This window comes from Carassius carassius, chromosome 25, assembly GCF_963082965.1.
Source record: "Carassius carassius chromosome 25, fCarCar2.1, whole genome shotgun sequence".
Classification (NCBI taxonomy): Eukaryota; Metazoa; Chordata; class Actinopteri; order Cypriniformes; family Cyprinidae; genus Carassius; species Carassius carassius.
The window spans coordinates 13,596,492-13,608,190 of record NC_081779.1 but is presented as its reverse complement, the minus strand read 5'-3'; the positions used below and the strand labels follow the sequence as shown (position 1 = coordinate 13,608,190).

The 11,699-nt window shown below is 36.4% G+C and overlaps 2 protein-coding genes across 2 annotated transcripts; one reads left to right on the top strand and one right to left on the bottom strand.

The window, feature by feature from the left end:
- Positions 1 to 423: 423 nt before the first annotated feature.
- LOC132104250 (peptidyl-prolyl cis-trans isomerase FKBP9-like) lies at positions 424 to 5,965 on the bottom strand. Its single transcript, XM_059509570.1, has 10 exons — positions 5,564 to 5,965; positions 4,338 to 4,483; positions 3,544 to 3,733; positions 2,730 to 2,875; positions 2,459 to 2,648; positions 2,231 to 2,376; positions 1,970 to 2,156; positions 1,651 to 1,796; positions 998 to 1,161; positions 424 to 904 (listed from the first exon to the last, which is right to left on the bottom strand). The coding sequence occupies exons 1-10, from the start codon at positions 5,764 to 5,766 to the stop codon at positions 725 to 727; spliced, it is 1,698 nt and encodes a 565-aa protein (XP_059365553.1). The 5' UTR covers positions 5,767 to 5,965; the 3' UTR covers positions 424 to 724.
- Positions 5,966 to 6,675: 710 nt separating this feature from the next.
- On the top strand, positions 6,676 to 9,796 carry LOC132104251 (cartilage-associated protein-like). Its single transcript, XM_059509571.1, has 7 exons — positions 6,676 to 7,190; positions 7,670 to 7,819; positions 8,377 to 8,548; positions 8,637 to 8,765; positions 8,874 to 9,019; positions 9,115 to 9,198; positions 9,677 to 9,796. Exons 1-7 carry the CDS (start codon positions 6,732 to 6,734, stop codon positions 9,725 to 9,727), a joined length of 1,191 nt encoding a protein of 396 aa, XP_059365554.1. The 5' UTR covers positions 6,676 to 6,731; the 3' UTR covers positions 9,728 to 9,796.
- The last annotated feature ends 1,903 nt before the right edge of the window (positions 9,797 to 11,699 follow it).

The following is an 11,699-nucleotide window of genomic DNA, read 5'->3' as shown; positions in this document are numbered from 1 at the left end:
ATAAAAACAGACAGACACAGACACTCATGACTCTTGTTTTATACTCAAGCATTGTTCATTGAGCCATATAGTGACTGTTTTAGTGCTATTCCTATTTGCTAATTCTGAAAGAACATTATCAGAAACATGTCAGAATGGACTTGCTCAATCATGAAGAAGACATTTAAAGTTCAAAAGTTCATCAATATCAGCATGTAGCATTTTGTCAATCCACAAGCTAAAACCTTAAATTATGTAACAAATGTTGTTTTGCAGCTGTTCACTTTTAAGAGGAAGCTATGAGTCTTTACCTAACTTCTGTTGACTTTGATTAGGTTGAAGAAACACTTGAGGTAAAAGAACATCAGTCATAGTAAAATGCACATGTGAAAAGCAATGTTTTCCAGGTACTAATAAAATTGTGATTTAGTAAAATAACGATACTTTGGGGATTGGAATGTGTTTATTTAAGGGATTTTTTTTTTTTACAAAGTAATGTTTTGCACATTTGTATCACTCCAGACTCCTACAAACATTCAAAGACCCATACAAAAAAAAAGAAAAAATCATATATAAACACAGTTATGCACACTCATACATGCACACACCTCTCAGACAAACATCTAAAATAAACAACATCACTGAGTTACACTCCACTGAAAAATTCAGTATCTTTATACCCTTCCCATTTATAATACTCAACCACAAAACGACCAATCAAAACCCTTAATCCCTGAGTCCAGCCTCATAACTCATCATGAGGGCCTGCTTCATCTGCCTTGAGTTTAAACTCATCCTCTGTGATTCGTCCATCCTTGTTGCGATCCTGGTTATCGTACATGTTCTGTATGATGCGTTGCGGCTCAAAACCTGGAGCCAGGCGACCTTTGCCCTCTTCTACCTGCTGCAGGATGTAATCTGAAAACTGTATGGAAGAGACAGACAGTGGAGCAATTAACTTAATAAACATTTTGGAGATGTATTGCTAAGCACGCACTCGTGGTATAAAACATTATACCTCTGTAGTGTCCACTTGTGCGTCTTTGTTCTTGTCCATCTCACTGAATAGGTTGGGTGAGACATCGCCGTTCCACACAAACATGTAGCCTTCAGGAAGACCGTCCTCCAGGTCCACCAACTCAACATCAAACACCAGCACAGCACTGCCAGGGACCTCGCCATCTGAGCAAGAAATAGTACTTAATAATCTCTTTTTTGTTGGAAATATGGAGGTTTGAACTACATTAATATAACTACATGTGTTCAGCAAAAAAAAAATCTATATCTCAGCACCTAAAATCGTTTGTTTAGGCGAGTAGTTTTTAGAAGAATTAACTCTGGCTCCCTCTGGTAGGTGTATTACAAACTAGTAGTTAACCATTTTGAATCAGTCAGACGAATCCTACACTAACTGTCCTTCACTAATCAGTAAGATTCACTGTTCACTTTTAGTAAAATCCTTTACTTTTAGTAAACCATATGTCAACCGTAAAGCAAGTAGTGTACTTAAAGTTTGTGAAACATATTTGCTTATATATTAATATATTTAAATATTTCATTAACATTGTATGTAGATATGTATTTATCATTATATAATTATTTAACGTAAATCTTTCAAATGAATATTCATGTATATTAAAGTGTGTGTGTGTTTGTGAGAGGATGTCTTACCTACTCCCCTCTCTCCGTAGGCAAGGTGAGGTGGAATGACTAGCTTGCGCTTCTCTCCAACACACATTCCTATAAGCCCTTGTTCCATGCCTATGACCACCTGTCCGGCCCCTAGAACCACATCGTATGTCTTACCAAAGGCGTGCCTGCAGATACACACAGACGCAGTGGAAAACACCAATTAGTTAGAAACCATTTTTTAAAAATATAAACCATTCATTTTGATTCCCATTTCTTAGCAATAACATGATCAAATACTTATAATGTTAAGTTAGCCTACATGCCAAAACAACATGATACACAAATGAATGCAACGCACGTGGAGCCGATGTGAGTGCCATCCATGAGAGTGGCGTTGTAGTGGTATTTGACAAAGTCCCCACGTTTTGCATTGTGGGTGCAATTCTCTGGCTTCACACCGGTGACCTCAACTATATCAGATGGGTTATGGAAATCAATAATGTGGACATCAAACACCAGTACAGCTGAGCCAGGGATCTTAGTTCCTGTATGAGGAGATAGAAGAGATTAATACAAAGATAATGTTATTTTGACTATAAAAGGCATGATTAGCACACACCTGTTCCCTCTTCTCCATATGCCAGGTGAGGTGGTATAACAATCCTCCTGTGCTCTCCAACACACACCCCCAGGAGTCCTTGGTCCATTCCTGCGATCACATAGCCTTTACCGATGTAAGTGTCATATGTGCGATTCCTTGAATAACTGAAACATAAAAACAAATGAAAGCATAAGTTCACTGTATATCACTTTAAAAACAGTTTCTATTCAAATTAAGGGTTTTTACCTAGAGTCAAAGAATGTGCCGTCCAGCAGGGATCCATTATAATGGTAACGCATGAAGTCTCCTACTTCACTCTTGCGTGGACAGGGATCTGGAAGGCTTTGCACTTCTACTGTGACTTCATCTTTGGGGTTATGAAGGTCCAGCAGAATCACATCAAACACCAGAGAGGCTTGACCGGGGATGTCACTTCCTGTGAGTGGAGATAATTGGATGTTGTAATGCTTATGTTGCATGCACCGTTAGTATATATTACTAATAAAATGACTCTCACCATCCCCATTCTCTCCATAGCCAAGGAAAGGTGGCATGGTGATGATGCGTTTTTCTCCCACACACATTCCCAAAAGCCCCTGGTCCATTCCCGCAATGAGCCAGCCAATCCCCACGTAAGTGTCATAGGTGCGCATACGTGTGTGACTGCAAATGAAAGATTCAGAATTACTCATCGGGAAATGCATAAAATTCAGAAAAATGTTCTTTTAATTCTATAAAAAAAAATATTATAAATAAATTTTGTTCCTAACTTATATTATTATTTTTTTATACTCTGTATATTACTGTTAGATGTAAGCGTTATTTTAATCTATTTTTTAAATAAATTTATTGTAATCTACTTTAACCTATTTATTTATTTTAATCCTATTTTTATTTTAATTTAATAGTTTTTATATTTTAATAAACAAATAAACCTCTGTTACAGGCTGTCATTAGTGATAGGACTTTCTTTGTGGCTCTTCCTAGATGTTACATGGTTACACCAGTAGGTGGCGACGTGTGAGCGTCTTGAACAAGGACTTGTTATAAACGTTGATTAATATAACTTCAACTGAAGGAGTCATTGAATCATTGGGCTAACTGATTTGTTCATAAACATCTGATCATTCCCTCGCTATTGTAACACAGCGGCTGTGGAACTATTGTTGTTGGGATATTCAATATTAAATGTGAGTTACTAACAATATCTATCTATCTATCTATCTATCTATCTATCTATCTATCTATCTATCTATCTATCTATCTATCTATCTATCTATCTATCTATCTATCTATCTATCTATTTTTTAGGTCCACATGACTCATCTTACCTGGAGTCGAATAGCGTGCCATCGAGCAGTGTACCATTGTAGTGGTAACGGACATAATCAGACACTTGTACAGTGCGGACACAGCTCTCTGGCTTGTGGTAGGTCTTTATCTGCACCTTGTCCTCTTTGTTCCAAATGTCCAACATCAACACATCAAAGTGAAGGATGGAATCTGCAGGGATGATGTCACCTGACAAGGAATGACATAAAAATACTCTGAGAAATAAAAACCAAACCAGCTCGGGAGCTTTAAAATCTGCCCATTGAAGCCTGATTAAAACCAGCTACTCTAAAGGACAATAAATGCTTTATTGTTTGTGTTTACTATAAAGGCTGCATTATTAGTTGTTGTTTGCTCAACTCACCACAATAAAAATGTGCAAGGGAAGTGTATTTCACTGAAAGAGTTGATTATGAGATGAATGTGTCTGAGATTACTTATGATGTAAGTCTGTTGTATATATGAGCAGTTAACTATACACATCTGTTTGTTTTTCTTGCAGCTGAATTGGGCAGACACACACTATATTCTAACTAGTTCTGACAAGTGGACACGGCTCAACATTCTTCTGTTCAATCCCCACCCCCCTCCTCTCTCACCAAATGGAGATGCCATGCATGCTCCTCTGACTCAGCAGGAGTTCAGGAGGATCATGGGCATTGTAGGCCTCAGTGAGTTTAACACATAGCATACTACCTAGTGGTATGTGCCTATTTAATTTTAAATGTGCTGATGGCGCCTACACTGATAGACATTCATGCATGAAGTGGTAAACAGAGAGCTGTGTTTTTACCATAACCGTCCTTTCCGTAGGCAAGATGTGGAGGGATTTTGATCATCCATCGTTCATTAACACACATGCCCACTAAAGCTTTGTCCATTCCAGCGATCAACTGCTTCTGACCAACAAACACATTATAGGTGTTGCCACGGTCATAACTGCAAACACACAAATCAACAAACATTTACATTGCAAAAATAATTTTCTTAATATTTTTTTTTTCAGTAAAAACATCCTCAAAATTATTTTTTTTAATTATTTTTTTATTTATTTAATTAATTATTATTATTATTATTTTTGAGAAGCAACATTTTGTAAGATATTAAGAGTTTTTAGAGAATGTATTATTTAATCATTTGGCCAATAATTAAATTAAATGACCTTACCTTATTTGTGAATCATGGAACATATTAAAGCACATGGTAAATCAAAATCGAGTGACCTCAAAACCTCAAAAAAGTATTTTTAATTTAACTATTTGCCAATGGAACAATAGAACGATAAACTTAATTTGAGATATATTCTCTAATATTATCTCACAGTTTGCTTCTGATGTAAATGTCTTTAAAAAGAAGATTTCTTTCTTCATAAGAAATGAAAGTCAACTAAAATTAAAAGGGTTAGTGCAATAATATATTTACAAAAAAAATGCAATTAAATTTTTACATTTTACTTAAAAAATTAAATCAATTAAATCTATACTGAAAACTATTTTTTGGTAAAATAATTTTCACTCACAAACTGCTAGTAAATTTTGCAAATAATTACAAAGAAACAGCGAGTAACACTAAATTAAGTATGAAACTTTGAAGTAGAAAGTCTAAAAAAGTATTTTATTTTATTTTTATTTAATAAACTTTGATATTAAAAATTTTGGAAGGCTAAAAAATATTAACATAGTTCTTTAAAAAAAAGTTGATAAAGGTTTCCTTTCATTTATGAAAATTTCAGCCATTCATGCTTCATTCATTCATGCATTCACTTGTTCACTCGTTCATAGGCTATTCATTCACTCACATATGCAATCATTCCATATGAAAATCTACAAATTGTTAACTTGCTTGTTTTTTATGCATATAATGTGCTTTTACAGCAGTAAGTGTTTATGATAACGGAGCAAGGCCCATCTCTGTCTGCGTGGCTGTGAGCTCAACAGACTGTAAACTCTACAAACGCAATTGGCTTCAAGCCAGGTGAGAAGATGAACAATGGAAATCAAAAATGCATTTTGCACTAACCTAGAGTCAAACTTCTTTCCATCAGGAAACATGCCGATGTAATGATACCGAACAAAGTCTCCTGACTTGACCATCCGATCGCAGCGCTCCGGAGTGAACGTCTTCTCTATCACGATGTCATCTAACGGTAACGGCTGCGGGTTGCACGCCACGAATGTCACTAGGATAGCCAGCAGAATCATCTGTACCAATAACTGTATCATCTTCCGTTTGTGTTTTGCAAAGGCTCGTTGCTGCTGTCGGGCGCTGCAGCAGAGTTTCCTCAAACCGATCACTGGAGTTGAGAAGGGAAGTTTGTAGACGTGGTGAACGGATTCTGAAACCCCCTCTAACAACTTCCTACGACTCCGGTGTCACTTTACATGGAGAATACGCAGGAAAGGGCTCCGTTTTGCAGGGAAAATGCGGAAATGCAGGCCTGGAGGCTGGAATTCTTTCTACGTGGCACAGAGAGGGGCGGCTCGCTATTTATGATGGGGGTTTATGAGCATGTAATTATAGAAGGGCCCACCGAGCAATGCAACAGGCCTTTTTAACTTTATATTTATTAGATCAGAGCATCATATGTCTCCTTATTATAGAGAAGTACGTTTTGATAAATGCATTTATTATATATTATTACTAATTCTTCTCACACCCAAATGCATCCATTCATTTTAGTTTCCTTTTAATGAATAAAACAATAGTTTGCAATCTATACTTTTGTAATGTGAGTGATTAGAATAGATTCAATTATATGATATATACACACCAGATATTGTAATTATGTATCTATATAATTACATATTTTACATGCTTCCTTGGATAGAATTTGGACAGAAATATCTTAAAGGGAAAAACTGGAATTCATCCGTTCTGGTTTATGTAACTGTTTACAGCAGTCAGCAGCCGTGTTAAATGTTCACAAATCAAGACCGTATTAACTTTCATTGTCGTATAGGCCCATGTGTCTTTTTAGACCCATCAAACTTAAATTATAATGTTTAGTGGGATTTGACGAATAAACTTTTTTTTTTTTTTTTTTTTTGTAAATCACTGTAAAGATTTTTTTTAGCTGCATGGGGGAAGGGTGCATTCTGACGGACTTTGGGGACGTGGAGATGCTGCGGGGCGGGCGGGTTTTGTACTCTCACACTCATGCGTACTTTGGGATCCCCATTACGGGACCATGGCCTCCTCCTCGCACTGCCTCAGGTTTGCATTTCTTGTATTCGTTTTTACTTCTTGTGTCCTTGCGCAGTATGAGAAATACAACTTTCGCAGTTTCCCACGGCACGAGCTAATGCCCCTGGACTCGGCGTACCGACACGCTTTAGACCAGTACAGTGAGGAGAAGTGGCCCGAGAGCGTGGAGTTTCTGGAGATGAGTCTCCGGCTGTACCGGCTGCTCAGGGACAGCGAGGCCTTCTGTAACCTCAACTGCAGCACGGTGCGCCTCGACGACGAGACGCGCTTCAGAGACTTCCCCGAGCTGCACGCCTTCGGTAACGTGATGAAGCGAGCTCAGTGTCTGAAGCGGTGCAAGCAGGGCTTACCTGCCTTCAGACAGACGCTTCCCAGCCGGGAAACCATCGAGGAGTTTGAGAAACGGGAGCCCTATAAGTACCTGCAGTTTGCTTACTTCAAAGTGAGCCCACTACTAAACATGAACTTTTACTGATTGCCTCTGCAATTATTTATAAAGCAACATTTCTTCGAATACTGTAACATGGTAATATTAGGACTTAAGATGATTCACAGTGAAAAAACATTTTTTTTCATCTTCCTACATATCACAATTCGTGGCATTTCAAAGTAGCTACTTAATGTGCAATGCAATGCTTTATGGTATTGCCACAATAATACAATGTTAAAAACATGAAATTTACATTGCATTTTAATACTTTTTTTAAATGTAGATGATATAACATAGTAATACCATGCTGAATTTTTACCTTATTTGTGCACCATGGTACATTTTAAAGTGCACTGTATTCTAAAGTATGACTACTTCTGAGAATAACATACTAAATATATTTGGTTTTTACCATTTCCCATGAATATTTTTATGTATAGTGTTTTGGTTTTGAAATATCTGACAAAGTGGATTATTATGAATTATTTCAGAGTGATCAGCTGGCCAAAGCTGTTTCTGCAGCATACACATTTCTTCTGAAGCACCCTGATGATGAGATGATGCAGAGGAACATGAACTATTACAAGAGTTTACCTGGAGCTGATGAACATATGAAAGACCTGGAGACCAAGTCATATGAGGTGAGACCCCACACACCAAACACTGATAAGAGGTTGAGCTGAGAGCTGCTGCCATTAAAGCAGATGGGAGTCAAACTTAATACTAAGAAATCCTGAAATTCATGTTAGCTTTCAAATGACATTTTTCTATCAGATATGCTGATAATATTACTTAGTTACAATGACAAATGTTTATTAAATGATATGCAGAAATGCACATAACAGTAAGTTTGGGGCATTGTGATTAATACATTTTTATTCATTAATACTTTTATAATTGTACTACATATTTCTGTTTTGAATAAATGCTGTTCTTTTGAACTCTTCTTCATCAAAGAATCTAGAGGAAAAAAAATATTACGCATCACAATTGATTAAAATGTAGAAATATTTCTTGACCACTAAATCAATTAAGCGAAAGAGACTTCTCTTTAAAAACATAAACACAAAAAAATAGTGCATATATAATATTAATGCAAGCTCAGGTGACCTATACAACTGTAATACATCTCATGAATGTAATAAACAGTGTTGTAGTTTACAGTTATATATGCTTAATGCATGTTTTTCTTATTCAGACATTGTTCATTCGGGCCGTGCGGGCATACAATGGTGATAACTTCAGAACGTCAGTGTCAGATATGGAGTTGGCACTGAGAGACTTTTTCAAGGTGTATGATGAGTGCATCGCAGCATCAGAGGGATCCAGACAGATCAAAGACTTCAAAGACTTTTACCCGTCCATCGCAGGTTGGCATGTATCTGCTGCTCTTGTCATGTGTGCCCTTGAGATCCTTTGTAACTTTAGCTGAAACATAACAAGATTCTCTGTCTTTAGATCATTACACAGAGGTTCTAGAGAGGAAGGTTCGCTGTGAGAGCGAGCTCACGCCGGTTGTCGGTGGATTTGTTGTTGAGAAATTTGTGGCAACCATGTACCACTACCTCCAGTTTGCTTATTATAAATGTAAGTCTAGAAAGCTCTCTGTTTAATCTACTTACGTGAACCAGGAGTTCAAACATACACTTCCATTCAAATGTTTCTCAAACGTTTCTCTCCTTCATTGTCATTCAGTGAATGATCTGAAGAACGCTGTGCCATGTGTGGCCAGCTACATGCTCTTTGATCCCAGTGATGAGGTGATGAAGAATAATGTGGATTATTATCGGTACCACAGAGAAAAATTCGGCCTCACTGATGAGGATTTCTTCCCTAGAGCGGTAGGTGTCTCACATCATGGTAAATAATGAGTAAAAAACATTTATTTTCTTTTGGATGTTTGACGTTGTCCTCATAATGCATTCTGGCATGACAGGAAGCAGTACGGTACTACAATCAAACGACACTACAGCTGCAGATGCTAGAATTCGCCAAACAGAAGTTTCTGCCAGATGATGAGGTGAGAGCTGAGAGTTGGTGCATGGGTTATTTGAATGCTTGTAGAATATTCACAAACATTTCATTTCAACACAAGCTGTTTTACCAGTTATCGGAGTAGTGCTGAGTGCTTGTGTGGCCACTTGGGGGCGCACTATGCTTACTGATTTACTCTGAGCCGTTTACTGCTTAACACCGCCCTCTAGTGGCTGAAAAATTGAAGTTTTTATTTTATTTAATTACAGTGCTGTGCTATTTTTGTATCGAGAAAGTTATAGTTTTTTTTTTAAATGAAAATGAGAAATTTTGCTTAGGCAACTAGCTGAAATAAAATAAGTTTAATCTTTTATTTTATTTCAGTCAACATTTATTTATCTACAATTTATGGTTTTAGTTAACTATAATAACCCTGATGCCATGATTGCAGAATAAGATTAAATTAATATAAAACACCTCTAACTCTAACTCTAACTCTTCCTCCAACAATTTTTCTCTTTCAGGGTGAAGTCGTAGAGTTTCTTGATGAATATCTTAATGCTGAAGATGAATAGACAATTTTATTTGCACTGAAATAAAAACATTGTGAAAAAGACCATAAAGATATTCTCATTCCTGTACAATTTTTGTTCTTGTATTTATTTAGGGGTTGGTGATTGGAAGTGTTGATATATTTTTACTCTACACATCTGTACTAAAATATGTACTTATATTTACATCTGTAAGTATAGGTTTTACACATGCCACAAGCCAAAATATTATAAATCTGAATCCCTATCATCTTACTGTATCTTAGAGAAAACAATGTGTGTGCTTTTCTATATTAAATAAAGTCCAAATAGCAATCCAGAAGGGATACCATGTGATGGCATCCAGGTAGACTTGAGCCGCAAGAACTGGTTGAACACTTTTTGGCTGATTGTTACAGATGCAGATGCTACCGTAATAAATAATGTAGATGAAAATGCTTAACTTCACCACTTTTGTGCTGTGAAATACTGGTTGATTTATCAGTCATTTTCTATATCTGTGTTGTTTTAATTCATTTTCTGTTACTTAAAGTGTTACCGTGTCTTTGTACAATCCTCCTTCCGGTGGAGAATTTGTGTTTTTGGCATCTCAGAATAACTGACTTACTTTAAGATCTTAAGTTTAGTCATTTTTTGGTTGTGCTAAGCCTCACATAATCTGTTTGGACCAAATGTTAGTACTAATATCTTGTTGTTAATAACTTCACAAATGTTCACTTGGCTGTTATTCAAAATATGTGTAGAAGAAATCAAACAAACTTGACTATTTTCAAAGGCTGAACCAGCATTGCCTGCCCCTAAAAGCAGTAAACCTTCAGACTAAATATAATAGCAAAAGACTAAACATTGAACCTTCAGCAAAACACTTGTATTTTAAGAGTGCATGTGGATGGTAATTTTTTAATCCAGACTCCCTCCACATCTCTCGTTCCTCATCCCCCACTCCTTCTTTCCTTTTCTCTGTGGGTTTTTCCTACTATGGTGTGATAAACTGCACAGATACTCCATGTTCAAACACATTTAAATAAGTCTCTGTTCTCCCGCTGTGTGAGTATTTGTATTCAGGAGTGTTTCGTCTTTGTTTTGTGGTAATAACAACAGAATAGACACAGAAACCATGTCCCTCTTTTGTGATATCAGGTTTGGCCCTGCTGCTCTTACACATACAGAAACACCTGGCAACACTAAGCAAATGTTTGCAGTCTTATATTAATTAGGAAGGAAATGTTTTTTTTTTTAAGTCTATTTAAGCTCTCACAGCAATGTTGACACCAAGGAAGACTAAAGGGGATATTTTTCCCCCAGAGCAATTTATTGGTTAATGTTCCATTAGTATTCCACAGCTGTGTTTAGTCAGATACCCTCATGTCACATCTAACTGACATTGTTACAGTGTAATGTTGATATTACCAAGCAGTTTTAGCTTCAAATGGAACTGAAATTATTAAAGAGCATATAACAAACAGCAACAGCAACCAACTGGAACTGACTTCTTGATCTAAAATGTAGCTTTTTCTTTGTATTAAGACTGGAAATGAGCTAGTTTTGTAAGTAAGTGCAAGTGTTTTTGGCTCTTGTATGATAAAGCGCATATGATGTTCATCATTTGTAAGTATCTTTGGATAAAAGCGTCCACTAAATGGCTAATGTAAATAAGACCATACTAGCTTCTCTAATAAATAGAGATGTCAGGGCTGGAAAACATATTAAAAGACAACAACAGTAACAACCAACAATCAAAAACAGGTTAGATCATGTTAATACTGTCAGCCGATCATTAATGGATACTTACAAATGACCCTGTAAAATTCATGAAGTTTTACTCCACTTTTCATCATTTATAATTAAATCAAACAATGTAAAAAAAAAATGCAACATTCGCTCTAACACCTAAAAATAAATGGCTTTACTACACTTCATTACATATTATTAATATTAGCTAAAAATAGCATACTATGCTATATATGTTTGACCTCAGTATGACAATTGAAATAAA